At 44.1% G+C, this 26,173-nt stretch overlaps 1 protein-coding gene across 1 annotated transcript; it reads right to left on the minus strand.

Moving 5' to 3' along the window:
- Positions 1-18,424: 18,424 nt before the first annotated feature.
- Positions 18,425-23,845, minus strand: LOC144390742 (uncharacterized). The gene is made up of 3 exons (XM_078097041.1): positions 23,713-23,845; positions 21,998-22,242; positions 18,425-20,888 (listed from the first exon to the last, which is right to left on the minus strand). The coding sequence occupies exons 2-3, from the start codon at positions 22,227-22,229 to the stop codon at positions 19,891-19,893; spliced, it is 1,230 nt and encodes a 409-aa protein (XP_077953167.1). The 5' UTR covers positions 22,230-22,242; positions 23,713-23,845; the 3' UTR covers positions 18,425-19,890.
- Positions 23,846-26,173: the final 2,328 nt, after the last annotated feature.

Consider the following 26,173-nt stretch of genomic DNA (forward strand, 5'->3'; position numbering starts at 1 on the left):
GTTGTAGATGCAGAGATGTAGATGCAGAGATGTAGAGAGTTGTAGATGTAGAGTTGTAGAGTTGTAGATGCAGAGTTGTAGATGTAGAGATGTAGATGCAGAGTTGTAGATGCAGAGATGTAGATGCAGAGATGTAGATGCAGAGTTGTAGAGAGTTGTAGATGTAGAGTTGTAGATGTAGAGAGTTGTAGATGTAGAGATATAGAGTTGTAGATGTAGAGTTGTAGATGCAGAGTTGTAGAGTTGTAGATGCAGAGTTGTAGATGCAGAGTTGTAGATGCAGAGTTGTAGAGATGTAGATGTAGATGCAGAGTTGTAGATGTAGAGTTGTAGAGAGTTGTAGATGTAGAGATGTAGAGTTGTAGATGCAGAGTTGTAGATGTAGAGATGTAGATGCAGAGTTGTAGATGCAGAGATGTAGATGCAGAGATGTAGATGCAGAGTTGTAGAGAGTTGTAGATTTAGAGTTGTAGATGTAGAGATAGAGTTGTAGATGTAGAGATATAGAGTTGTAGATGTAGAGTTGTAGATGCAGAGTTGTAGATGTAGAGATGTAGATGCAGAGATGTAGATGCAGAGATGTAGATGCAGAGTTGTAGAGAGTTGTAGATGTAGAGATAGGGTTGTAGATGTAGAGATATAGAGTTGTAGATGTAGAGTTGTAGATGCAGAGTTGTAGAGTTGTAGATGTAGAGATGCAGAGTTGTAGATGCAGAGTTGTAGAGTTGTAGATGCAGAGATGTAGATGCAGAGATGTAGATGCAGAGTTGTAGAGATGTAGAGATGTAGATGCAGAGTTGTAGATGCAGAGATGTAGATGCAGAGTTGTAGAGAGTTGTAGATGTAGAGTTGTAGAGTTGTAGATGCAGAGTTGTAGATGTAGAGATGTAGATGCAGAGTTGTAGATGCAGAGATGTAGATGCAGAGATGTAGATGCAGAGTTGTAGAGAGTTGTAGATGTAGAGTTGTAGATGTAGAGAGTTGTAGATGTAGAGATGCAGAGTTGTAGATGTAGAGATGCAGAGTTGCAGATGCAGAGTTGTAGAGTTGTAGATGCAGAGATGTAGATGCAGAGTTGTAGATGCAGAGATGTAGATGCAGAGTTGTAGAGAGTTGTAGATGTAGAGTTGTAGAGTTGTAGATGCAGAGTTGTAGATGTAGAGATGTAGATGCAGAGTTGTAGATGCAGAGATGTAGATGCAGAGATGTAGATGCAGAGTTGTAGAGAGTTGTAGATGTAGAGAGTTGTAGATGTAGAGATAGAGTTGTAGATGTAGAGTTGTAGATGCAGAGTTGTAGAGTTGTAGATGCAGAGTTGTAGATGCAGAGTTGTAGAGATGTAGATGTAGATGCAGAGTTGTAGATGTAGAGTTGTAGAGAGTTGTAGATGTAGAGATGTAGAGTTGTAGATGCAGAGTTGTAGATGTAGAGATGTAGATGCAGAGTTGTAGATGCAGAGATGTAGATGCAGAGATGTAGATGCAGAGTTGTAGAGAGTTGTAGATTTAGAGTTGTAGATGTAGAGATAGAGTTGTAGATGTAGAGATATAGAGTTGTAGATGTAGAGTTGTAGATGCAGAGTTGTAGAGTTGTAGATGTAGAGATGCAGAGTTGTAGATGTAGAGATGCAGAGTTGTAGATGCAGAGTTGTAGAGTTGTAGATGCAGAGTTGTAGATGTAGAGATGTAGATGCAGAGTTGTAGATGCAGAGATGTAGATGCAGAGTTGTAGAGAGTTGTAGATGTAGAGTTGTAGAGTTGTAGATGCAGAGTTGTAGATGTAGAGATGTAGATGCAGAGTTGTAGATGCAGAGATGTAGATGCAGAGATGTAGATGCAGAGTTGTAGAGAGTTGTAGATGTAGAGTTGTAGATGTAGAGAGTTGTAGATGTAGAGATATAGATGTAGAGTTGTAGATGCAGAGTTGTAGAGTTGTAGATGCAGAGTTGTAGATGCAGAGTTGTAGATGCAGAGTTGTAGAGATGTAGATGTAGATGCAGAGTTGTAGATGTAGAGTTGTAGAGAGTTGTAGATGTAGAGATGTAGAGTTGTAGATGCAGAGTTGTAGATGTAGAGATGTAGATGCAGAGTTGTAGATGCAGAGATGTAGATGCAGAGATGTAGATGCAGAGTTGTAGAGAGTTGTAGATTTAGAGTTGTAGATGTAGAGATAGAGTTGTAGATGTAGAGATATAGAGTTGTAGATGTAGAGTTGTAGATGCAGAGTTGTAGAGTTGTAGATGCAGAGATGTAGATGTAGAGATGTAGATGCAGAGATGTAGATGCAGAGATGTAGATGCAGAGTTGTAGAGAGTTGTAGATGTAGAGTTGTAGATGTAGAGATATAGAGTTGTAGATGTAGAGATATAGAGTTGTAGATGTAGAGTTGTAGATGCAGAGTTGTAGAGTTGTAGATGTAGAGATGCAGAGTTGTAGATGCAGAGTTGTAGAGTTGTAGATGCAGAGTTGTAGATGCAGAGATGTAGATGCAGAGATGTAGATGTAGAGTTGTAGAGATGTAGAGATGTAGATGCAGAGTTGTAGATGCAGAGATGTAGATGCAGAGTTGTAGAGAGTTGTAGATGTAGAGTTGTAGAGTTGTAGATGCAGAGTTGTAGATGTAGAGATGTAGATGCAGAGTTGTAGATGCAGAGATGTAGATGCAGAGATGTAGATGCAGAGTTGTAGAGAGTTGTAGATGTAGAGTTGTAGATGTAGAGAGTTGTAGATGTAGAGATGCAGAGTTGTAGATGTAGAGATGCAGAGTTGCAGATGCAGAGTTGTAGAGTTGTAGATGCAGAGATGTAGATGCAGAGTTGTAGATGCAGAGATGTAGATGCAGAGTTGTAGAGAGTTGTAGATGTAGAGTTGTAGAGTTGTAGATGCAGAGTTGTAGATGTAGAGATGTAGATGCAGAGTTGTAGATGCAGAGATGTAGATGCAGAGATGTAGATGCAGAGTTGTAGAGAGTTGTAGATGTAGAGTTGTAGATGTAGAGAGTTGTAGATGTAGAGATATAGAGTTGTAGATGTAGAGTTGTAGATGCAGAGTTGTAGAGTTGTAGATGCAGAGTTGTAGAGATGTAGATGTAGATGCAGAGTTGTAGATGTAGAGTTGTAGAGAGTTGTAGATGTAGAGATGTAGAGTTGTAGATGCAGAGTTGTAGATGTAGAGATGTAGATGCAGAGTTGTAGATGCAGAGATGTAGATGCAGAGATGTAGATGCAGAGTTGTAGAGAGTTGTAGATTTAGTGTTGTAGATGTAGAGATAGAGTTGTAGATGTAGAGATATAGAGTTGTAGATGTAGAGTTGTAGATGTAGAGTTGTAGAGTTGGAGATGCAGAGTTGTAGATGCAGAGTTGTAGATGCAGAGTTGTAGAGATGTAGATGTAGATGTAGAGTTGTAGATGTAGATGCAGAGTTGTAGATGTAGATGTAGAGTTGTAGAGAGTTGTAGATGTAGAGATGTAGAGATTTGTAGATGTAGAGATTTGTAGATGTAGAGATGTAGAGAGTTGTAGATGTAGAGTTGTAGAGAGTTGTAGATGTAGAGTTGTAGAGAGTTGTAGATGCAGAGAGTTGTAGATGTAGAGAGTTGTAGATGCAGAGTTGTAGATGCAGAGTTGTAGATGCAGAGATGTAGAGTTGTAGATGTAGAGTTGTAGATGTAGAGTGTTGTAGAGTTGTAGATGTAGAGAGTTGTAGATGTAGAGATGTAGATGCAGAGTTGTAGAGATGTAGAGAGTTGTAGATGTAGAGTTGTAGATGTAGAGATAGAGTTGTAGATGTAGAGTTGTAGATGTAGAGATATAGAGTTGTAGATGCAGAGTTGTAGATGTAGAGATGCAGAGTTGTAGATGTAGAGATAGAGATGTAGATGCAGAGTTGTAGAGAGTTGTAGATGTAGAGTTGTAGATGTAGAGATAGAGTTGTAGAGTTGTAGATGTAGAGAGTTGTAGATGTAGAGTTGTAGAGAGTTGTAGATGTAGAGTTGTAGAGAGTTGTAGATGTAGAGTTGTAGATGTAGAGTTGTAGATGTAGAGAGTTGTAGATGCAGAGAGTTGTAGATGTAGAGAGTTGTAGATGCAGAGATGTAGATGCAGAGTTGTAGATTTAGAGTTGTAGATGCAGAGGTAGAGATGTAGAGTTGTAGATGTAGAGTTGTAGATGTAGAGATGTAGATGTAGAGTTGTAGATGTAGAGATGTAGAGAGTTGTAGATGTAGAGTTGTAGAGAGTTGTAGATGTAGAGTTGTAGAGAGTTGTAGATGTAGAGTTGTAGATGTAGAGTTGTAGATGTAGAGAGTTGTAGATGCAGAGAGTTGTAGATGTAGAGAGTTGTAGATGCAGAGATGTAGATGCAGAGTTGTAGATTTAGAGTTGTAGATGCAGAGGTAGAGATGTAGAGTTGTAGATGTAGAGTTGTAGATGTAGAGATGTAGATGTAGAGTTGTAGATGTAGAGATGTAGAGAGTTGTAGATTTGTAGATGTAGAGTTGTAGATGTAGAGTTGTAGATGTAGAGAGTTTTAGATGTAGAGAGTTGCAGATGCAGAGTTGTAGATGCAGAGATGTAGATGCAGAGGTAGAGATGTAGAGTTGTAGAGAGTTGTAGATGTAGAGTTGTAGAGAGTTGTAGATGTAGAGATGTAGAGTTGTAGATGTAGAGATGTAGAGAGTTGTAGATGTAGAGTTGTAGATGTAGAGAGTTGTAGATGTAGAGATAGAGTTGTAGATGTAGAGTTGTAGATGCAGAGTTGTAGAGTTGTAGATGCAGAGTTGTAGATGCAGAGTTGTAGAGATGTAGATGTAGATGTAGAGTTGTAGATGTAGATGCAGAGTTGTAGATGTAGAGATGTAGATGTAGAGTTGTAGAGAGTTGTAGATGTAGAGATGTAGAGTTGTAGATGTAGAGATGTAGAGTTGTAGAGAGTTGTAGATGTAGTGATGTAGAGAGTTGTAGATGTAGAGAGTTGTAGAGAGTTGTAGATGTAGAGTTGTAGAGAGTTGTAGATGTAGAGTTGTAGATGTAGAGAGTTGTAGATGCAGAGAGTTGTAGATGTAGAGAGTTGTAGATGCAGAGTTGTAGAGTTGTAGATGTAGAGTTGTAGATGTAGAGTGTTGTAGAGTTGTAGATGTAGAGAGTTGTAGATGTAGAGATGTAGATGCAGAGATGTAGATGCAGAGATGTAGATGCAGAGTTGTAGAGAGTTGTAGATGTAGAGTTGTAGATGTAGAGAGTTGTAGATGTAGAGATATAGAGTTGTAGATGTAGAGTTGTAGATGCAGAGTTGTAGAGATGTAGATGTAGAGTTGTAGATGTAGAGTTGTAGAGAGTTGTAGATGTAGAGATGTAGAGTTGTAGATGCAGAGTTGTAGATGTAGAGATGTAGATGCAGAGTTGTAGATGCAGAGTTGTAGATGTAGAGTTGTAGATGTAGAGTGTTGTAGAGTTGTAGATGTAGATGTAGAGATGTAGATGCAGAGTTGTAGATGCAGATTTGTAGAGTTGTAGATGTAGAGATGCAGAGTTGTAGATGTAGAGATGTAGATGCAGAGATGTAGATTCGGAGATGTAGATGCAGAGTTGTAGAGAGTTGTAGATGTAGAGTTGTAGATGCAGAGTTGTAGATGTAGAGATGTAGATGCAGAGTTGTAGATGCAGAGATGTAGATGCAGATATGTAGATATAGAGTTGTAGAGAGTTGTAGATGTAGAGATAGAGTTGTAGATGTAGAGTTGTAGATGCAGAGTTGTAGAGTTGTAGATGCAGAGTTGTAGATGCAGAGTTGTAGAGATGTAGATGTAGAGTTGTAGATGTAGATGCAGAGTTGTAGATGTAGAGATGTAGATGTAGAGTTGTAGAGAGTTGTAGATGTAGAGATGTAGAGTTGTAGATGTAGAGATGTAGAGTTGTAGAGAGTTGTAGATGTAGTGATGTAGAGAGTTGTAGATGTAGAGAGTTGTAGATGTAGAGATGTAGAGAGTTGTAGATGTAGAGTTGTAGAGAGTTGTAGATGTAGAGTTGTAGAGAGTTGTAGATGTAGAGTTGTAGATGTAGAGTTGTAGATGTAGAGAGTTGTAGATGCAGAGAGTTGTAGATGTAGAGAGTTGTAGATGCAGAGATGTAGATGCAGAGTTGTAGATTTAGAGTTGTAGATGCAGAGGTAGAGATGTAGAGTTGTAGATGTAGAGTTGTAGATGTAGAGATGTAGATGTAGAGTTGTAGATGTAGAGATGTAGAGAGTTGTAGATTTGTAGATGTAGAGTTGTAGATGTAGAGTTGTAGATGTAGAGAGTTTTAGATGTAGAGAGTTGCAGATGCAGAGTTGTAGATGCAGAGATGTAGATGCAGAGGTAGAGATGTAGAGTTGTAGAGAGTTGTAGATGTAGAGATGTAGAGTTGTAGATGTAGAGATGTAGATGTAGAGATGTAGAGAGTTGTAGATGTAGAGATGTAGATGTAGGGAGTTGTAGATGTAGAGATGTAGATGTAGTGTTGTAGATGTAGAGATGTAGAGAGTTGTAGATGTAGAGATGTAGATGCAGAGATGTAGATGCAGAGTTGTAGAGGGTTGTAGATGTAGAGTTGTAGATGTAGAGATAGAGTTGTAGATCTAGAGATATAGAGTTGTAGATGTAGAGTTGTAGATGCAGAGTTGTAGAGTTGTAGATGTAGAGATGCAGAGTTGTAGATGCAGAGTTGTAGATGCAGAGTTGTAGATGCAGAGTTGTAGAGATGTAGATGTGGATGTAGAGTTGTAGATGTAGATGCAGAGTTGTAGATGTAGAGATGTAGATAGAGAGTTGTAGATGTAGAGATGTAGGGTTGTAGAGATGTAGAGTTGTAGATGTAGTGATGTAGAGAGTTGTAGATGTAGAGAGTTGTAGATGTAGAGATGTAGAGAGTTGTAGATGTAGAGTTGTAGAGAGTTGTAGATGTAGAGTTGAAGAGAGTTGTAGATGTAGAGTTGTAGATGTAGAGAGTTGTAGATGCAGAGTTGTAGATGTAGAGAGTTGTAGATGCAGAGATGTAGATACAGAGTTGTAGATGCAGAGTTGTAGATGCAGAGATGTAGAGTTGTAGATGTAGAGGTGTAGATGTAGAGTGTTGTAGAGTTGTAGATGTAGAGAGTTGTAGATGTAGAGATGTAGATGCAGAGTTGTAGATGCAGAGTTGTAGAGATGTAGAGAGTTGTAGATGTAGAGATATAGAGTTGTAGATGTAGAGTTGTAGATGCAGAGTTGTAGAGTTGTAGATGTAGAGATGCAGAGTTGTAGATGTAGAGATGTAGATGCAGAGATGTAGATGCAGAGTTGTAGAGAGTTGTAGATTTGGAGTTGTAGATGTAGAGATAGAGTTGTAGATGTAGAGTTGTAGATGCAGAGATGCAGAGTTGTAGAGAGTTGTAGATGTAGAGTTGTAGATGTAGAGATATAGAGTTGTAGATGTAGAGTTGTAGATGCAGAGTTGTAGAGATGCAGAGTTGTAGATGCAGAGTTGTAGAGTTGTAGATGCAGAGTTGTAGATGTAGAGATGTAGATGTAGAGTTGTAGAGAGTTGTAGATGTAGAGATGTAGAGTTGTAGATGTAGAGATGTAGAGTTGTAGAGAGTTGTAGATGTAGAGATGTAGAGTTGTAGAGAGTTGTAGATGTAGTGATGTAGAGAGTTGTAGATGTAGAGAGTTGTAGATGTAGAGTTGTAGAGAGTTGTAGATGTAGTGATGTAGAGAGTTGTAGATGTAGAGAGTTGTAGAGAGTTGTAGATGTAGAGTTGTAGAGAGTTGTAGATGTAGAGTTGTAGATGTAGAGAGTTGTAGATGCAGAGAGTTGTAGATGTAGAGAGTTGTAGATGCAGAGTTTTAGAGTTGTAGATGTAGAGTTGTAGATGCAGAGTTGTAGAGTTGTAGATGTAGAGATGCAGAGTTGTAGATGTAGAGATGCAGAGTTGTAGATGCAGAGTTGTAGAGTTGTAGATGCAGAGTTGTAGATGTAGAGATGTAGATGCAGAGTTGTAGATGCAGAGATGTAGATGCAGAGTTGTAGAGAGTTGTAGATGTAGAGTTGTAGAGTTGTAGATGCAGAGTTGTAGATGTAGAGATGTAGATGCAGAGTTGTAGATGCAGAGATGTAGATGCAGAGATGTAGAGAGTTGTAGATGTAGAGTTGTAGAGTTGTAGATGCAGAGTTGTAGATGTAGAGATGTAGATGCAGAGTTGTAGATGCAGAGATGTAGATGCAGAGATGTAGATGCAGAGTTGTAGAGAGTTGTAGATGTAGAGTTGTAGATGTAGAGAGTTGTAGATGTAGAGATATAGAGTTGTAGATGTAGAGTTGTAGATGCAGAGTTGTAGAGTTGTAGATGCAGAGTTGTAGATGCAGAGTTGTAGATGCAGAGTTGTAGAGATGTAGATGTAGATGCAGAGTTGTAGATGTAGAGTTGTAGAGAGTTGTAGATGTAGAGATGTAGAGTTGTAGATGCAGAGTTGTAGATGTAGAGATGTAGATGCAGAGTTGTAGATGCAGAGATGTAGATGCAGAGATGTAGATGCAGAGTTGTAGAGAGTTGTAGATTTAGAGTTGTAGATGTAGAGATAGAGTTGTAGATGTAGAGATATAGAGTTGTAGATGTAGAGTTGTAGATGCAGAGTTGTAGATGTAGAGATGTAGATGCAGAGATGTAGATGCAGAGATGTAGATGCAGAGTTGTAGAGAGTTGTAGATGTAGAGATAGGGTTGTAGATGTAGAGATATAGAGTTGTAGATGTAGAGTTGTAGATGCAGAGTTGTAGAGTTGTAGATGTAGAGATGCAGAGTTGTAGATGCAGAGTTGTAGAGTTGTAGATGCAGAGATGTAGATGCAGAGATGTAGATGCAGAGTTGTAGAGATGTAGAGATGTAGATGCAGAGTTGTAGATGCAGAGATGTAGATGCAGAGTTGTAGAGAGTTGTAGATGTAGAGTTGTAGAGTTGTAGATGCAGAGTTGTAGATGTAGAGATGTAGATGCAGAGTTGTAGATGCAGAGATGTAGATGCAGAGATGTAGATGCAGAGTTGTAGAGAGTTGTAGATGTAGAGTTGTAGATGTAGAGAGTTGTAGATGTAGAGATGCAGAGTTGTAGATGTAGAGATGCAGAGTTGCAGATGCAGAGTTGTAGAGTTGTAGATGCAGAGATGTAGATGCAGAGTTGTAGATGCAGAGATGTAGATGCAGAGTTGTAGAGAGTTGTAGATGTAGAGTTGTAGAGTTGTAGATGCAGAGTTGTAGATGTAGAGATGTAGATGCAGAGTTGTAGATGCAGAGATGTAGATGCAGAGATGTAGATGCAGAGTTGTAGAGAGTTGTAGATGTAGAGAGTTGTAGATGCAGAGTTGTAGAGTTGTAGATGCAGAGTTGTAGATGCAGAGTTGTAGAGATGTAGATGTAGATGCAGAGTTGTAGATGTAGAGTTGTAGAGAGTTGTAGATGTAGAGATGTAGAGTTGTAGATGCAGAGTTGTAGATGTAGAGATGTAGATGCAGAGTTGTAGATGCAGAGATGTAGATGCAGAGATGTAGATGCAGAGTTGTAGAGAGTTGTAGATTTAGAGTTGTAGATGTAGAGATAGAGTTGTAGATGTAGAGATATAGAGTTGTAGATGTAGAGTTGTAGATGCAGAGTTGTAGAGTTGTAGATGTAGAGATGCAGAGTTGTAGATGTAGAGATGCAGAGTTGTAGATGCAGAGTTGTAGAGTTGTAGATGCAGAGTTGTAGATGTAGAGATGTAGATGCAGAGTTGTAGATGCAGAGATGTAGATGCAGAGTTGTAGAGAGTTGTAGATGTAGAGTTGTAGAGTTGTAGATGCAGAGTTGTAGATGTAGAGATGTAGATGCAGAGTTGTAGATGCAGAGATGTAGATGCAGAGATGTAGATGCAGAGTTGTAGAGAGTTGTAGATGTAGAGTTGTAGATGTAGAGAGTTGTAGATGTAGAGATATAGAGTTGTAGATGTAGAGTTGTAGATGCAGAGTTGTAGAGTTGTAGATGCAGAGTTGTAGATGCAGAGTTGTAGAGATGTAGATGTAGATGCAGAGTTGTAGATGTAGAGTTGTAGAGAGTTGTAGATGTAGAGATGTAGAGTTGTAGATGCAGAGTTGTAGATGTAGAGATGTAGATGCAGAGTTGTAGATGCAGAGATGTAGATGCAGAGATGTAGATGCAGAGTTGTAGAGAGTTGTAGATTTAGAGTTGTAGATGTAGAGATAGAGTTGTAGATGTAGAGATATAGAGTTGTAGATGTAGAGTTGTAGATGCAGAGTTGTAGAGTTGTAGATGCAGAGATGTAGATGTAGAGATGTAGATGCAGAGATGTAGATGCAGAGATGTAGATGCAGAGTTGTAGAGAGTTGTAGAGAGTTGTAGATGTAGAGATATAGAGTTGTAGATGTAGAGATATAGAGTTGTAGATGTAGAGTTGTAGATGCAGAGTTGTAGAGTTGTAGATGTAGAGATGCAGAGTTGTAGATGCAGAGTTGTAGAGTTGTAGATGCAGAGTTGTAGATGCAGAGATGTAGATGCAGAGTTGTAGAGATGTAGAGATGTAGATGCAGAGTTGTAGATGCAGAGATGTAGATGCAGAGTTGTAGAGAGTTGTAGATGTAGAGTTGTAGAGTTGTAGATGCAGAGTTGTAGATGTAGAGATGTAGATGCAGAGTTGTAGATGCAGAGATGTAGATGCAGAGATGTAGATGCAGAGTTGTAGAGAGTTGTAGATGTAGAGAGTTGTAGATGTAGAGATGCAGAGTTGTAGATGTAGAGATGCAGAGTTGCAGATGCAGAGTTGTAGAGTTGTAGATGCAGAGATGTAGATGCAGAGTTGTAGATGCAGAGATGTAGATGCAGAGTTGTAGAGAGTTGTAGATGTAGAGTTGTAGAGTTGTAGATGCAGAGTTGTAGATGTAGAGATGTAGATGCAGAGTTGTAGATGCAGAGATGTAGATGCAGAGATGTAGATGCAGAGTTGTAGAGAGTTGTAGATGTAGAGTTGTAGATGTAGAGAGTTGTAGATGTAGAGATATAGAGTTGTAGATGTAGAGTTGTAGATGCAGAGTTGTAGAGTTGTAGATGCAGAGTTGTAGAGATGTAGATGTAGATGCAGAGTTGTAGATGTAGAGTTGTAGAGAGTTGTAGATGTAGAGATGTAGAGTTGTAGATGCAGAGTTGTAGATGTAGAGATGTAGATGCAGAGTTGTAGATGCAGAGATGTAGATGCAGAGATGTAGATGCAGAGTTGTAGAGAGTTGTAGATTTAGTGTTGTAGATGTAGAGATAGAGTTGTAGATGTAGAGATATAGAGTTGTAGATGTAGAGATATAGAGTTGTAGATGTAGAGTTGTAGATGCAGAGTTGTAGAGTTGTAGATGCAGAGTTGTAGATGCAGAGTTGTAGATGCAGAGTTGTAGATGCAGAGTTGTAGATGCAGAGTTGTAGATGTAAGGAGACGCCGGATTCGGAGGGATCCATTCGCAGGTTTTTATTAGAGCATCAGACAGGCAGAGTCAATGACAGCAGACAGGGCAACGTAGAGCAGACAGGATCGTAGTCAGCGGGCAGGCAGGGGTCGGGGCAGGCAGAGAGCAATCAGCAGTACGGTCCGGGGTCACTAAACAGGGATCAAGACTAGGAGAAAACGCTCAGAAATGACAGCCGGGGCAGAATCAAGACTTCGCAGTGAGTGTGTGGGTGTCAGTGGCTTTTGTGTGTGTGTCAATGAGGTGCAGGTGTGTGTGTCAATGAGGTGCAGGTGTGTGTCATCAGTGGTGTTGTGGAATCAGTCCCAGGTGTGAAGCATGATGGGAGATGGAGTTCGAAACCAGTTAGTACTCGGGAGAGGGGTCCCTCCGATGGCGAGAGGGAGGCGGTGCGGGAGCGTCCTTCGTAACAGAGCCCCCCCCCTGTGAGCGGCTCCTGACGCGAAGAGATACGCGGCGCCGAGGTCTTCCGCGGGGACGAGGGGCCGGCTTCTCCGGGTGTGCGCGATGAAACTCCTCCGTGAGTGTGGGGCCAAGGATGTCCTTAGCGTCGGCCCAGGATCGCTCCTCCGGACCGAACCCCTCCCAGTCCACCAGATATTGGAGGGTCTTGCCCCGGCGTCTGGAGTCGAGCAGCTCATGCACACGGTAAGCCTCCTCGCCGTCGACCAGGATGGCGGGGGGAGGTTGTGACGTGGATCTCTCCTCCCGCGCTCCTCTCGGGCCATCGGCAGGTTTTAGCAGGGAGACATGGAATGTAGGGGAAATACGGTAGTTGGCGGGTAGGTCTAATCGAAAGGATACAGGGGTAATTTGCTTCTTAATTTGAAATGGACCCTCATACCTGGGGCTGAGCTTGCGACATGGGAGTCGAAGTCGGAGGTCTTTGGTGGAGAGCCAGACCCACTCTCCGGGACTGTACTGGGGACCAGGACGACGGCGACGGTTGGCCTGACCTTCCTGGCGTCTAACGGCGTGGAGGAGGTGAGTGTGGGCCTGGTTCCAAGTCTCCTCGCTTCTCTGCAACCACTCTGTAACGGATGGTAGGTTAGTGGGCTCCCCTGACCACGGGAATAGCGGTGGCTGAAAGCCCAAGACGCATTGGAACGGGGTGATGCCCGTGGCGGGTTTGACCAGCGAATTCTGGGCGTATTCGGCCCAGAATAGATATCTGCTCCACTCCGTCTGTTGTCGCTGGCAGTATGAGCGGAGGAAACGGATAACGTCCTGGTTCAGACGCTCAGTCTGCCCATTGGATTGTGGGTGGTAACCGGAGGTGAGGCTGACGTTAACGTTGAGGCGTTGGAAGAAGGCGGACCATACTCTGGAGGTGAATTGGGGTCCCCGGTCTGACACTATGTCCTCCGGTAGTCCGTAGAAACGGAAGACCTGGTTGCAGAGCAGTTCCGCAGTGGCTAGTGCTGTGCGAAGTCTTCTGTAAGGAGACGCCGGATTCGGAGGGATCCATTCGCAGGTTTTTATTAGAGCATCAGACAGGCAGAGTCAATGACAGCAGACAGGGCAACGTAGAGCAGACAGGATCGTAGTCAGCGGGCAGGCAGGGGTCGGGGCAGGCAGAGAGCAATCAGCAGTACGGTCCGGGGTCACTAAACAGGGATCAAGACTAGGAGAAAACGCTCAGAAATGACAGCCGGGGCAGAATCAAGACTTCGCAGTGAGTGTGTGGGTGTCAGTGGCTTTTGTGTGTGTGTCAATGAGGTGCAGGTGTGTGTGTCAATGAGGTGCAGGTGTGTGTCATCAGTGGTGTTGTGGAATCAGTCCCAGGTGTGAAGCATGATGGGAGATGGAGTTCGAAACCAGTTAGTACTCGGGAGAGGGGTCCCTCCGATGGCGAGAGGGAGGCGGTGCGGGAGCGTCCTTCGTAACAGTAGAGATGTAGATGTAGATGTAGAGTTGTAGATGTAGATGCAGAGTTGTAGATGTAGATGTAGAGTTGTAGAGAGTTGTAGATGTAGAGATGTAGAGATTTGTAGATGTAGAGATTTGTAGATGTAGAGATGTAGAGAGTTGTAGATGTAGAGTTGTAGAGAGTTGTAGATGCAGAGAGTTGTAGATGTAGAGAGTTGTAGATGCAGAGTTGTAGATGCAGAGTTGTAGATGCAGAGATGTAGAGTTGTAGATGTAGAGTTGTAGATGTAGAGTGTTGTAGAGTTGTAGATGTAGAGAGTTGTAGATGTAGAGATGTAGATGCAGAGTTGTAGAGATGTAGAGAGTTGTAGATGTAGAGTTGTAGATGTAGAGATAGAGTTGTAGATGTAGAGTTGTAGATGTAGAGATATAGAGTTGTAGATGTAGAGTTGTAGATGCAGAGTTGTAGATGTAGAGATGCAGAGTTGTAGATGTAGAGATAGAGATGTAGATGCAGAGTTGTAGAGAGTTGTAGATGTAGAGTTGTAGATGTAGAGATAGAGTTGTAGAGTTGTAGATGTAGAGAGTTGTAGATGCAGAGTTGTAGATGTAGAGTTGTAGATGCAGAGTTGTAGATGCAGAGATGTAGATGCAGAGATGTAGATGCAGAGTTGTAGAGATGTAGAGATGTAGATGCAGAGTTGTAGATGCAGAGATGTAGATGCAGAGTTGTAGAGAGTTGTAGATGTAGAGTTGTAGAGTTGTAGATGCAGAGTTGTAGATGTAGAGATGTAGATGCAGAGTTGTAGATGCAGAGATGTAGATGCAGAGATGTAGATGCAGAGTTGTAGAGAGTTGTAGATGTAGAGTTGTAGATGTAGAGAGTTGTAGATGTAGAGATGCAGAGTTGTAGATGTAGAGATGCAGAGTTGCAGATGCAGAGTTGTAGAGTTGTAGATGCAGAGATGTAGATGCAGAGTTGTAGATGCAGAGATGTAGATGCAGAGTTGTAGAGAGTTGTAGATGTAGAGTTGTAGAGTTGTAGATGCAGAGTTGTAGATGTAGAGATGTAGATGCAGAGTTGTAGATGCAGAGATGTAGATGCAGAGATGTAGATGCAGAGTTGTAGAGAGTTGTAGATGTAGAGTTGTAGATGTAGAGAGTTGTAGATGTAGAGATATAGAGTTGTAGATGTAGAGTTGTAGATGCAGAGTTGTAGAGTTGTAGATGCAGAGTTGTAGAGATGTAGATGTAGATGCAGAGTTGTAGATGTAGAGTTGTAGAGAGTTGTAGATGTAGAGATGTAGAGTTGTAGATGCAGAGTTGTAGATGTAGAGATGTAGATGCAGAGTTGTAGATGCAGAGATGTAGATGCAGAGATGTAGATGCAGAGTTGTAGAGAGTTGTAGATTTAGTGTTGTAGATGTAGAGATAGAGTTGTAGATGTAGAGATATAGAGTTGTAGATGTAGAGTTGTAGATGCAGAGTTGTAGAGTTGTAGATGCAGAGTTGTAGATGCAGAGTTGTAGATGCAGAGTTGTAGAGATGTAGATGTAGATGTAGAGTTGTAGATGTAGATGCAGAGTTGTAGATGTAGATGTAGAGTTGTAGAGAGTTGTAGATGTAGAGATGTAGAGATTTGTAGATGTAGAGATTTGTAGATGTAGAGATGTAGAGAGTTGTAGATGTAGAGTTGTAGAGAGTTGTAGATGTAGAGTTGTAGAGAGTTGTAGATGCAGAGAGTTGTAGATGTAGAGAGTTGTAGATGCAGAGTTGTAGATGCAGAGTTGTAGATGCAGAGATGTAGAGTTGTAGATGTAGAGTTGTAGATGTAGAGTGTTGTAGAGTTGTAGATGTAGAGAGTTGTAGATGTAGAGATGTAGATGCAGAGTTGTAGAGATGTAGAGAGTTGTAGATGTAGAGTTGTAGATGTAGAGATAGAGTTGTAGATGTAGAGTTGTAGATGTAGAGATATAGAGTTGTAGATGTAGAGTTGTAGATGCAGAGTTGTAGATGTAGAGATGCAGAGTTGTAGATGTAGAGATAGAGATGTAGATGCAGAGTTGTAGAGAGTTGTAGATGTAGAGTTGTAGATGTAGAGATAGAGTTGTAGAGTTGTAGATGTAGAGAGTTGTAGATGCAGAGTTGTAGATGTAGAGTTGTAGATGCAGAGTTGTAGATGTAGAGATGTAGATGTAGAGTTGTAGATGTAGAGAGTTGTAGATTTGTAGATGTAGAGAGTTGTAGATGTAGAGAGTTGTAGATGCAGAGATGTAGATGCAGAGATGTAGATGCAGAGATGTAGATGCAGAGGTAGAGATGTAGAGTTGTAGAGAGTTGTAGATGTAGAGATGTAGAGTTGTAGATGTAGAGATGTAGAGAGTTGTAGATGTAGAGTTGTAGATGTAGAGATGTAGATATGTAGAGAGTTGTAGGTGTAGAGATGTAGATGCAGAGATGTAGATGCAGAGATGTAGATGCAGAGTTGTAGAGAGTTGTAGATGTAGAGTTGTAGATGTAGAGATAGAGTTGTAGATGTAGAGATATAGAGTTGTAGATGCAGAGTTGTAGATGTAGAGTTGTAGAGAGTTGTAGATGTAGAGATGTAGAGTTGTAGATGTAGTGATGTAGAGAGTTGTAGAGTTGTAGAGGTGTAGATGCAGAGATGTAGATGTAGAGTTGTAGATGTAGAGAGTTGTAGATGCAGAGTTGTAGATGCAGAGTTGTAGATGCAGAGGTAGAGATGTAGAGGTGTAGAGAGTTGTAGAGATGTAGAGAGTTGTAGATGTAGAGTTGTAGATGTAGAAAGTTGTAGATGTAGAGTTGTAGATGTAGAGATATAGAGAGTTGTAGATGTAGAGTTGTAGATGTAGAGATGTATATGTAGAGATGTAGAGATGTAGATGTAGAGAGTTGTAGATGCAGAGAGTTGTAGATGCAGAGTTGTAGATGTAGAGTTGTAGATGCAGAGTTGTAGATGTAGAGTTGTAGATGTAGAGTTGTAGATGTAGAGTTGTAGATGCAGAGGTAGAGATGTAGAGATGTAGATGTAGAGTTGTAGATGTAGAGATGTAGATGTAGAGTTGTAGATGTAGAGATGTAGAGAGTTGTAGATTTGTAGATGTAGAGAGTTGTAGATGTAGAGAGTTGTAGATGTAGAGAGTTGTAGATGCAGAGTTGTAGATGCAGAGATGTAGATGCAGAGGTAGAGATGTAGAGTTGTAGAGAGTTGTAGATGTAGAGATGTAGAGTTGTAGATGTAGAGATGTAGAGAGTTGTAGATGTAGAGATGTAGATATGTAGAGAGTTGTAGATGTAGAGATGTAGATGCAGAGATGTAGATGCAGAGTTGTAGAGAGTTGTAGATGTAGAGTTGTAGATGTAGATGTAGAGATATAGAGTTGTAGAGTTGTAGATGCAGAGTTGTAGAGATGTAGATGTAGAGTTGTAGATGTAGATGCAGAGTTGTAGATGTAGAGTTGTAGATGTAGAGATGTAGAGTTGTAGATGTAGTGATGTAGAGAGTTGTAGATGTAGAGAGTTGTAGAGTTGTAGAGGTGTAGAGGCAGAGATGTAGATGTAGAGTTGTAGATGTAGAGAGTTGTAGATGTAGAGAGTTGTAGATGCAGAGTTGTAGATGCAGAGTTGTAGATGCAGAGGTAGAGATGTACAGGTGTAGAGAGTTGTAGAGATGTAGAGAGTTGTAGATGTAGAGTTGTAGATGTAGAGAGTTGTAGATGTAGAGTTGTAGATGTAGAGATATAGAGAGTTGTAGATGTAGAGTTGTAGATGTAGAGATGTATATGTAGAGATGTAGAGTTGTAGATGTAGAGAGTTGTAGATGCAGAGAGTTGTAGATGCAGAGTTGTAGATGTAGAGTTGTAGATGTAGAGTTGTAGATGTAGAGTTGTAGATGCAGAGGTAGAGATGTAGAGTTGTAGATGTAGAGTTGTAGATGTAGAGATGTAGATGTAGAGATCTAGAGAGTTGTAGATTTGTAGATGTAGAGAATTGTAGATGTAGAGTTGTAGATGTAGAGAGTTGTAGATGCAGAGTTGTAGATGCAGAGATGTAGATGCAGAGATGTAGATGCAGAGATGTAGATGCAGAGGTAGAGATGTCGAGAGTTGTAGATGTAGAGTTGTAGATGTAGAGAGTTGTAGATGTAGACGAGTTGTAGATGTAGAGATGTAGATGTAGAGTTGTAGATGTAGAGAGTTGTAGATGTAGAGTTGTAGATGTAGAGTTGTTATAATGTGATGAACGACTGCAGCGCGTTGAGGGTTGATGCTGCTTCACGTCAAGTGGCGTGAGGAGCACAGACGCATATAAAGGCCTTTACATGCGTCTAGGAGACACTCGGCTGGATCCTCATTGGTCCAAATAAAAATTAAAAATCCCTCAGTCAGCGACGCGAAAGTTTCAATCCTGCCGCCGCGCGGAATTTTGGGACGTAATTATCTTCTATACTTTCGTGCAGAACGGCGCTCTGGTTCTTATTCTGAGCCTTCCTAAGAAGAAGAATGAAGATCAAGCCAGCTTGTTTCAATTAGTGTTAATTACAGGAATCGTGGAAAAAGGTGCAAGTTTTTTTTTGTTTTTTGAGGCGGCGGGGGATCCGTGGTGCCCCCCGAGGCAGCGGTTCAACATTCCGCCCTGCACATCTGGGTGTGCTTGTGAACGTATGCTAATAACAGCCCTGCACGTAACGTAAGAGACGTCGGACTGTTTGGTCCGGGCCGTCCATGTTATTCGCGTACTAAAGTGACGAACACACCCGGAATGATCAGCGTGCTCGGCTGCAGCTTTGGTTTCATCCTGGTTTGTAATCTGTGAGACGGGATATTTATGGCGATCGGACACAGAGAGACTCGGGGCTCCTGAAGGGCAAAAAACCAAACGAAGGTTCACGAGTTCTACTGGAACAGAAACCTTAAAACAACTGGGCGTTCTGCTCGGGTTTACAGGAATACCAACACCTCTTCCTGCAAACAGCCGGCAGATCAACGATAGACAACATGGATCGACTCAAAACACCACAGAGATCAATTTACTTCTTTTATTTATTCTCTCAAAGTAGAAATCGTTTTTTTTAAAGTGCATTTGTACAATGTGGATTCTTCTCGGGGAGCATCAACGTTTGCTGTATCGCTCTTTTTTTTGGTGAATAACCCAAAATGTTTTTTCCTGTCAAAAAGTGCTTCATACGGATCAAAATATCAGGCGATGCTCAGTGATCGCTTAGTGTCTGAATCGGCGTTTCAATGGTTCGAGTTACGCAGACATCGTGAAACCTTCTGGTGAACTAAACTTGTCATGGGGAGATTATTTAGCCAGTGATGACAAAATGAAATGAGAAATTAATTTCACTTCCAAGCCCAATTTATTTCCCCCCCATTTCAATTATTTGATCATCCAGAATAATTACCGTTCCCCCCCTGAAGACACAAACGTCTCGTTTTCTCAAGAAGAGAGAAACCAAAAGGTTTTGTTTTTCTCAAGAACAAATTCTCCTGGAAAAAAAAAGCTTCTTTGGAAATCCATCATTTGGATTTTTCCCTCTGGAGGTGTTTGAATCACCGACGTGTCCCCAGAGAAAACAGAACAAACATCAACTCTTCAACACAAGCTGCTCATCTCGTAAACACATTTAAGACATTTGAAGACAAAAAAAAAAAAAAAAAGACAAAATGGAACAAAAGATGGAATCACCACGTTGGGACGAACAGAACAAATCAATCGTAGATCCACAACAGAACGACATTCGCATCGAACGCGCTGCCGATACGCGACACACACTCGGTAATGGCTTTGTGTTTCCATTGGCTTCGTCAGAAGAGAACGTGCTTCAGTGATCATTTGGCTACTTCATCCACCGTGAACCCCTCAGAAGAACGAGGTCCATCAAAGGAAGAAAGGCAACAGTACTTCAGTCAAAGAACCGGCGGCTGCAGAGCGCATCGCCTCCTAAAGTACTCATGCGACAACCGCACGAGAGGAAACGAGAGCGCCGACCCACGACCCACGTCCATCGGTGAAATGTACAGGGAACTATTGCACGGCGCGGTAAACATGGAGCGACGCCAACAAGGCGGAACAACGTGCACGTCGGTCCTGTACGACGTCGCGTGTTGAAATGAAGCGACTTCAACGTGGAAGACAAAGAGGGGAGTTGAAATCGATGAAAGACGACGGAATGATGGCTTTGAAACGGGGGGGGGGGGGCGAAGCGCCCTCCGACCCGCCGTCACGTGTAAACGAGGGTTCAGTCTCAACACGGGGTCGTTAGCTTAGCTGCGCTTTATGTACATTGTCGTCTTTTCCCAACAGACAGCCGGTCATCTGCAAAAGGTCCAATCGCGGGTTTCGCTGTGAGAAATAGAAAATAACACTAAATAGAATGAAGGTATCGCCTTGGAAGCGTGCAGACCGGAGTCCCGTACCCGCCACCTCCTCACGCTCTGACCATCAGAGGAAAAGAGAAGCGTTGTGGTGGAAACCGCCCCCCCCCTCACACCCCGGAGTCAGAGTACATGCCGTTGATGAGGTAGTCCACCTGGGTGTAGTCCTTCCTCCGGTAGCTCTCGTAGGCCTGCGTGACAAACACGCCCACCGTGACCAAGAAGAAGAGCAGGCCGAAGAGCAGCACGGCCAGCAGGGCCGCCGTATCCACCAGCCGGCTGGTCAGGGCGGCGCCCGCCACGCCCGCCACGGCGCCCGTGGATGTAGGACCTCTGGGTAAAAGGGTTTGGACCGGTGGGCCCCTCGCTGTTGGGGCGCTCGGCTGTGGCGGGTCAGCCGACGGTTCTGGAGGAGACGCCTTTGGACCCCTGGTTGTGGGAGTGGCGACAGTTGCATTGCCAAGCATGGCCGTGGTGGTTGCTTCTGCAACTGTTGCGGTGTGTTCTACAGCTCCAGATGTGGATGTTGCTGCAGACGTTGTTCTCGTTGTTGCTGCTGCTGCAGACGTTGTTGCTGCAGATGTTGCTGCTGTTGCCGTTGTAAACGCTGGTGTTGGTGTTGTTGTGGTAGACGCTGTTGATGTGGTCGTAGGCGCTGGTGTTGTTGATGTTGTTGTCGTAGGCGCTGGTGTTGTTGTCGTAGGCGCTGTTGATGTTGTCGTAGACGCTGTTGATGTTATTGTAGACGCTGTTGATGTCGTAGGCGCTGGTGTTGTTGATGTTGTTGTCGTAGGCGCTGTTGTTGTTGTCGTAGGCGCTGTTGATGTTGTCGTAGACGCTGTTGATGTTATTGTAGACGCTGTTGATGTCGTAGGCGCTGGTGTTGTTGATGTTGTTGTTGTAGGCGCTGGTGTTGTTGTCGTAGGCGCTGGTGTTGTTGATGTTGTTGTCGTAGGCGCTGGTGTTGTTGTCGTAGACGCTGTTGTTGTTGTTGTCGTAGACGCTGGTGGTGTGGGGGCTTCAGGTCCAGTGGATTCATTCCTCAGGTGTCCCGTCCCATTGGGCCAGTCCTCCTGCGTACCGTCTGAGGGACCTTTGAGATGCTCATCTGTGGCATTTACAACAACAACAGTCAGCACCACATGTAAAAGGTTAAAAACATCAATTCATCATTGAACACACGTGACGTGAACAACACACTGTATGTAAAGGCAATGTGGGGAGAAGCAGCACATCAGTCTTTGGAGCCATTTAGAAGACATGTAGTTTAACGATTCTCAATGTAAAAGTGGAGGCAACGCTTCCAGACCTTGAGGCCGGTGAGGTGACGTTTTCTGAGGGACGGGCGGTTTCTCAGCCATGACTTTTGTGACCAATTTGAGATTTCAGTCAAATCAATGAAGCTGCAGAGCTGTGGGCTAAAACGTCTCTGTACAACATGCCGGGGCCCCGTGGAGGAACCCGCAGTGTGCGTTGAGTCAATACAGCAGCCCTTCAAACAGAACATGAACCCAAAGGGCCACCAGGGTAAGACTCCGCCCATTGTAGAGTACTAGTATAGTCTATAGCAGTACTAGTATAGTGTATAGTAGTATAGTGTATAGTAGTATAGTGTATAGCAGTACTAGTATAGTGTATAGCGGTATAGTGTATATCAGTATAGTGTATAGTAGTACTAGTTTAGTGTATAGTAGTACTAGTATAGTGTATAATAGTAGTAGTAGTAGTATAGTCTATAGTAGTACTAGTAGTATAGGGTACAGTAGTACTAGTGTATAGTAGTATAGTGTATAGCAGTAGTAGTATAGTGTATAGCGGTATAGTGTATATCAGTATAGTGTATAGTAGTACTAGTTTAGTGTATAGTAGTACTAGTATAGTGTATAATAGTAGTAGTAGTAGTATAGTCTATAGTAGTACTAGTAGTATAGGGTACAGTAGTACTAGTGTATAGTAGTATAGTGTATAGCAGTAGTAGTAGTATAGTGTATAGTAGTACTAGTTTAGTTTAGTGTATAGTAGTACTAGTATAGTGTATAGTAGTAGTAGTAGTATCGACTAACGTGTTGGGGATGTTCATTTCAATGTAAAATGAATACGGTGGCCCTCATGCTCCTGTATTGTGCGAGAAGTCAGTACATGGCACATGGCCACATGTTGTGAAGGCATCTGGGGATATCTGAGCTGTGTCTCGGCGTCTGCAGCGCCATGTGTTACCTTGTGTTGTGACGGCCGGAGTCACAGCGGCCTCTCTGGGCGCTGAGGAGGAGCAGCGGGTGAGGAGGAGGAGCAGGCAGAGGAGGCGAAGACATGCAGACGGACTCAGCGTTGAGGGACCCGGGGACATGGTGGGCTGGGGAGGTATCCACACACATACACTTGAACAGTCGGGGTGTTGAGGCTCTGCTGAAATGGGAGGATGGAGTCCAGCAGGAAGTGAAGGCAGCATCCGCTCTCTGGACCTGCACGAGACACCGACACCACCCATCAATTCTGTATTAATGCACCGGAAACAAGGATTAAACCACAAGTTCCCTTAAACAGCTGTAGGTGAAGTGACTGCAGTCACAGATCCTGCCCCACGTGGGGCTCTAGTGCGTGTTTGGGTTCATGGTGATGGGAGGGCTTCAGTGACGCAACCCCTTCCGACCCCCCAGGGGTTTGGTTTCAGGTTGCCCACAGACCAACGTGGGCACTGACTGCCCCCCAGAGCAGGTCAGTGCAGCAGAGGCACGCGATGACCAAAAGGAAGCATGAAACCTTTTCCTGCAGAGGTGTGATTTTATACAAATAAACCGAAGCCTGGAGCTTCCATATGTGATCACAGATGAAAATATAATACCAAATGTTTCCTACATGAGCCGGTATGGAAGAACCATAAGACCCCACCTTAAAGAAGCGTATCGTCCTCATGAAGGTCCCCTGATTAATCGGAGCGCCTGTGAACACCATGACCTCCTGAATGGTTGGTCAGCGTAGGTGATCGAAGCACCTTCTAACACTGAGGGAATCCTGAAGGCACCTTCCCACCATGAGAACGGCACCTCGCGGTCGGACGGTGAGAAAGGAACCTTCCACCGACCGCCGCTTTTCCCCACTTTGATAGAGCTGAACCTCGTGGGATTTTCTCTACCAGTCAAGAGGTTTGGACCGAGCCTCTGACTGGTACTGAATGAACTGCTGGAGAGAACCGTGGCAGCGCCTCCTGGGGAGGCTGGTGATTGGCCGATAAGTGAGTCATCTCGAATGCAAACAGGGCGCCGGGAAGCCGGCGTCACACCCCTACTGGTGTTTACATCTACTGGTTTCCACCCAATTAAAGTCAACAAGCAGCGTAACTTAACAAACAACGAAAGAAAGAAAGAAAGCGTGCAGGGCAGCAGAAGTCCAGTGGCTTCAGGCCCACGACTCCAGAAGGTTTCCTCCATCCGGATCCACCGCGATGAAGATGCAGAGGGACACGTGTTCAGACGTTTGACGTCACGGGGTTAGAGTCGCTTTAAACACAAACACGCGCGCGCGGGGGGGCGGGGGTGGGGGTGGGAAACCAGTCGTTGGTGTGACGACCGGGGTCAAGGTTCAAGGTCCGACAGCGACGAGGACTCGGTTTGACGTCACCTCCACGCATGACGTAACAACCATTTAAAAGCCAACCGACAGACGCAACCGCGGAACAGAAACGTAACGTCACTTGAAACGCAAACCGCCGTTTAACCGCGCGAGCAACGCCGAAGTTTTGGGCCGTTTTCGGGCCAACTTTTTCTGCGGGAAAACTCCCAAATACCCGCGAAGTGCGTGTGGAGACGCTGCGGGTGACGTTAGCTAACACGCCGGCACCGTTTGACCGGAGAGAGAGAGACACACCGGACCACGGCGGCCCCGCTGCGGAGAACGTACGTGACCGATGAAAACGTCACCTTTCACCCTCTTACCAGCGGGGTGCTGCGGACAGTTCGGGCAGGTAGCGGCGGACGGAGGGGGACACTTCCTGTAGCGGCGGAACGCTTCTTCTTCTACGGCTTTATTTCCGGCACGGTTGGCAAACCGCCGGCCGGCGCGCGCCCCCTGCAGTTCACGACCAAAAACACGATGGGATTAAACACACACACACACACACACACACACCTGCTGCAGTTACCAGCCGTGTGTGTAATGACATGAAATAACAAAAAAAAAGCATCTCCTAAAGTGAGGTCTTTACATTCCTGTCAGGCTTTACTCCGCTAACCTGCTGTGTTATTTTATTACAACACTGGTGACATTTGGGCTGTAATGTCAATCATAATCCAAACCCAACTTTATGCACACTGACGTGTGAAATATTCTAACACCAATTTATCAGAAAGCGTTATTAAATCCAGAGGCACACAGCCAACAACAGGGGGGGAACAGGTCACTGGTGCACATGCAGAGCAGTAACCAGCCCAGACACACTACTGGACGAAAAGCTTGCAATATGAAAATTATAAGTAGATCTAGATCCACTTAGACTGACATTTGTTTTAACACAAACAGTGGAATAAATTAGGGGAAAAAAAGATATATCAGTTATATGTGTATACTTTATAGACATAATAATTAATTGTACAGGCTGGAATACTATCCTTGACCACAGTATTGCAGTCAAGTTTTATATAAATATTACATTTAGTCATCAAAGCAATTTTGACAAAAAGCCGTAAAACGCCATTCAAAACGACGCACTTTCATACTAAGAAGTACGAAATAAATATCCTCAATTGTGAATCATATTACATTTGACGTTGTCGTGGTGACATGACGGTTGTTCTCAAAGCGCTGTTTCATTCATTCACGAGGGGTCAGAGGTCAGGGGTCAGGGTTAAGGGGTGACGCGGGCGTTGGTTTCGTGCGTACGTACGCTTGTTGTCGCTGCAGGGCCACCCGGGGGGGGGGGGGGGGCGGGCCGCGCTCACTGTGCGGCAGGTCGCTCGCGCCTCGGTCGCGGTCCAAAGTCCAAAGAGGAGCGACGGCCAATTAAACCCCCCCCCCGAGGGCCGCGAGGGCAACGCCCCCCTCCCCGCACGCGCGCACCGCGGCCGGTCAGCCGGAGACGTCAGAGCCAGAGACCCAGCAGCGGTGACGCTTGACGGTAGACCTGTTGAGACCCGCTCCGTCCTCCCGTCCTCCCGTCCTCGCAGCACCGGACCCTCGCGATGTCCCTTCCCGCCGCCACGCGCCTCCTCGGGAGCGCCCTGAGGGCCCGGCTCGTCCCCGCGGCCGGCCTGTCGTCCAAACCCGCCAAACACCACATCTCCGCAGGGGTGAGTGCCCGACAAGGACACGGACACGCGTCCCCCCCGCGGGGCGCGCGCGCCCGCGCTCTCATTAGTTGGCGTAGTTTTAATAGTTTCATGTGCTTTGCACTTGTCGCTTTTCACCGCTAAATCTAAACCGCGTCTTATTGTCCTGTTCATGTGTCCCGCAAAAAGCTCCGCTCCGCATTTTAGGAATTCGATCCGATCAGATGAGTTTATTTTTAACTCGCGCGCTTCGCCATTATTGCGCACCGGTGCGACACGTAGTTAAGTTTCTATTCCGAGTGACCTTGATCACGTGAAAAAACGACATTTTGATAAGGAAATAAAAGCAGCAGGAACATCACATTCTTTTAAATGAATTGTGGAAATAGTTGCATTGAATTTGATGAGCCAAGTACTTTTTCTTATGTTATTAATATTATACATATAAAACTATATTTATGACGTTAATACATAGTTGCACTGCACCTTTGTGGTTTGCACGATCGGTGGGACCTGACGGGTCCTGACGGGACCTGACGGGACCTGATGGGTCCTGACGGGTCCTGACGGGACCTGATGGGTCCTGACGGGTCCTGACGGGACCTGATGGGACCTGACGGGTCCTGACGGGTCCTGACGGGACCTGACGGGTCCTGACGGGACCTGACGGGTCCTGACGGGTCCTGACGGGTCCTGATGGGACCTGACGGGTCCTGACGCGTCGTGTTGTGCGTGTCCCTCAGGAGCAGGCGGTGGCCATGACGGTCCTCTTCGTAGCCATGCTGGGGCCCTCCGGCTGGATACTGGCTCACCTGGAAGACTACAAGAACAAGAAGTAGAGGAGGAGGAGTGCCGTGGTGCCGTCCCGGATGAAGATGCCAGTCTGCCCCCCCCGTCCTCCTCCAGACGATGACGCCACGCTGTTTGTGCACTTCTCGTGCACGTCTGTGCACGAGCTCTTACCAATAAATGTGTTAATTGCAGAGTGCGCGTCCTGATTCCACAATGAAACGAAAGCAGCCTCTGGATTCTGTCGATGTCTTTACTGACGGAATTGTTTCAGCTTGATGAAGTCAGACGTGGGGCTGCTCTTCTGGTTCCTCTGATCCACACACACGGGTCTGAGGTCACG

Source organism: Gasterosteus aculeatus, chromosome Y, assembly GCF_964276395.1.
Source record: "Gasterosteus aculeatus chromosome Y, fGasAcu3.hap1.1, whole genome shotgun sequence".
NCBI classification, from domain to species: domain Eukaryota; kingdom Metazoa; phylum Chordata; class Actinopteri; order Perciformes; family Gasterosteidae; genus Gasterosteus; species Gasterosteus aculeatus.

Excerpts from the sequence above, each read along its gene's own strand:
- LOC144390742 (XM_078097041.1), bottom strand. The coding sequence starts at position 22,229 with ATGCTGCCTTCACTTCCTGCTGGACTCCATCCTCCCATTTCAGCAGAG. Across the intron at positions 20,889-21,997 it reads TCCGGCCGTCACAACACAAG|ATGAGCATCTCAAAGGTCCC; the intron begins GTAACACATGGC and ends TAAATGCCACAG.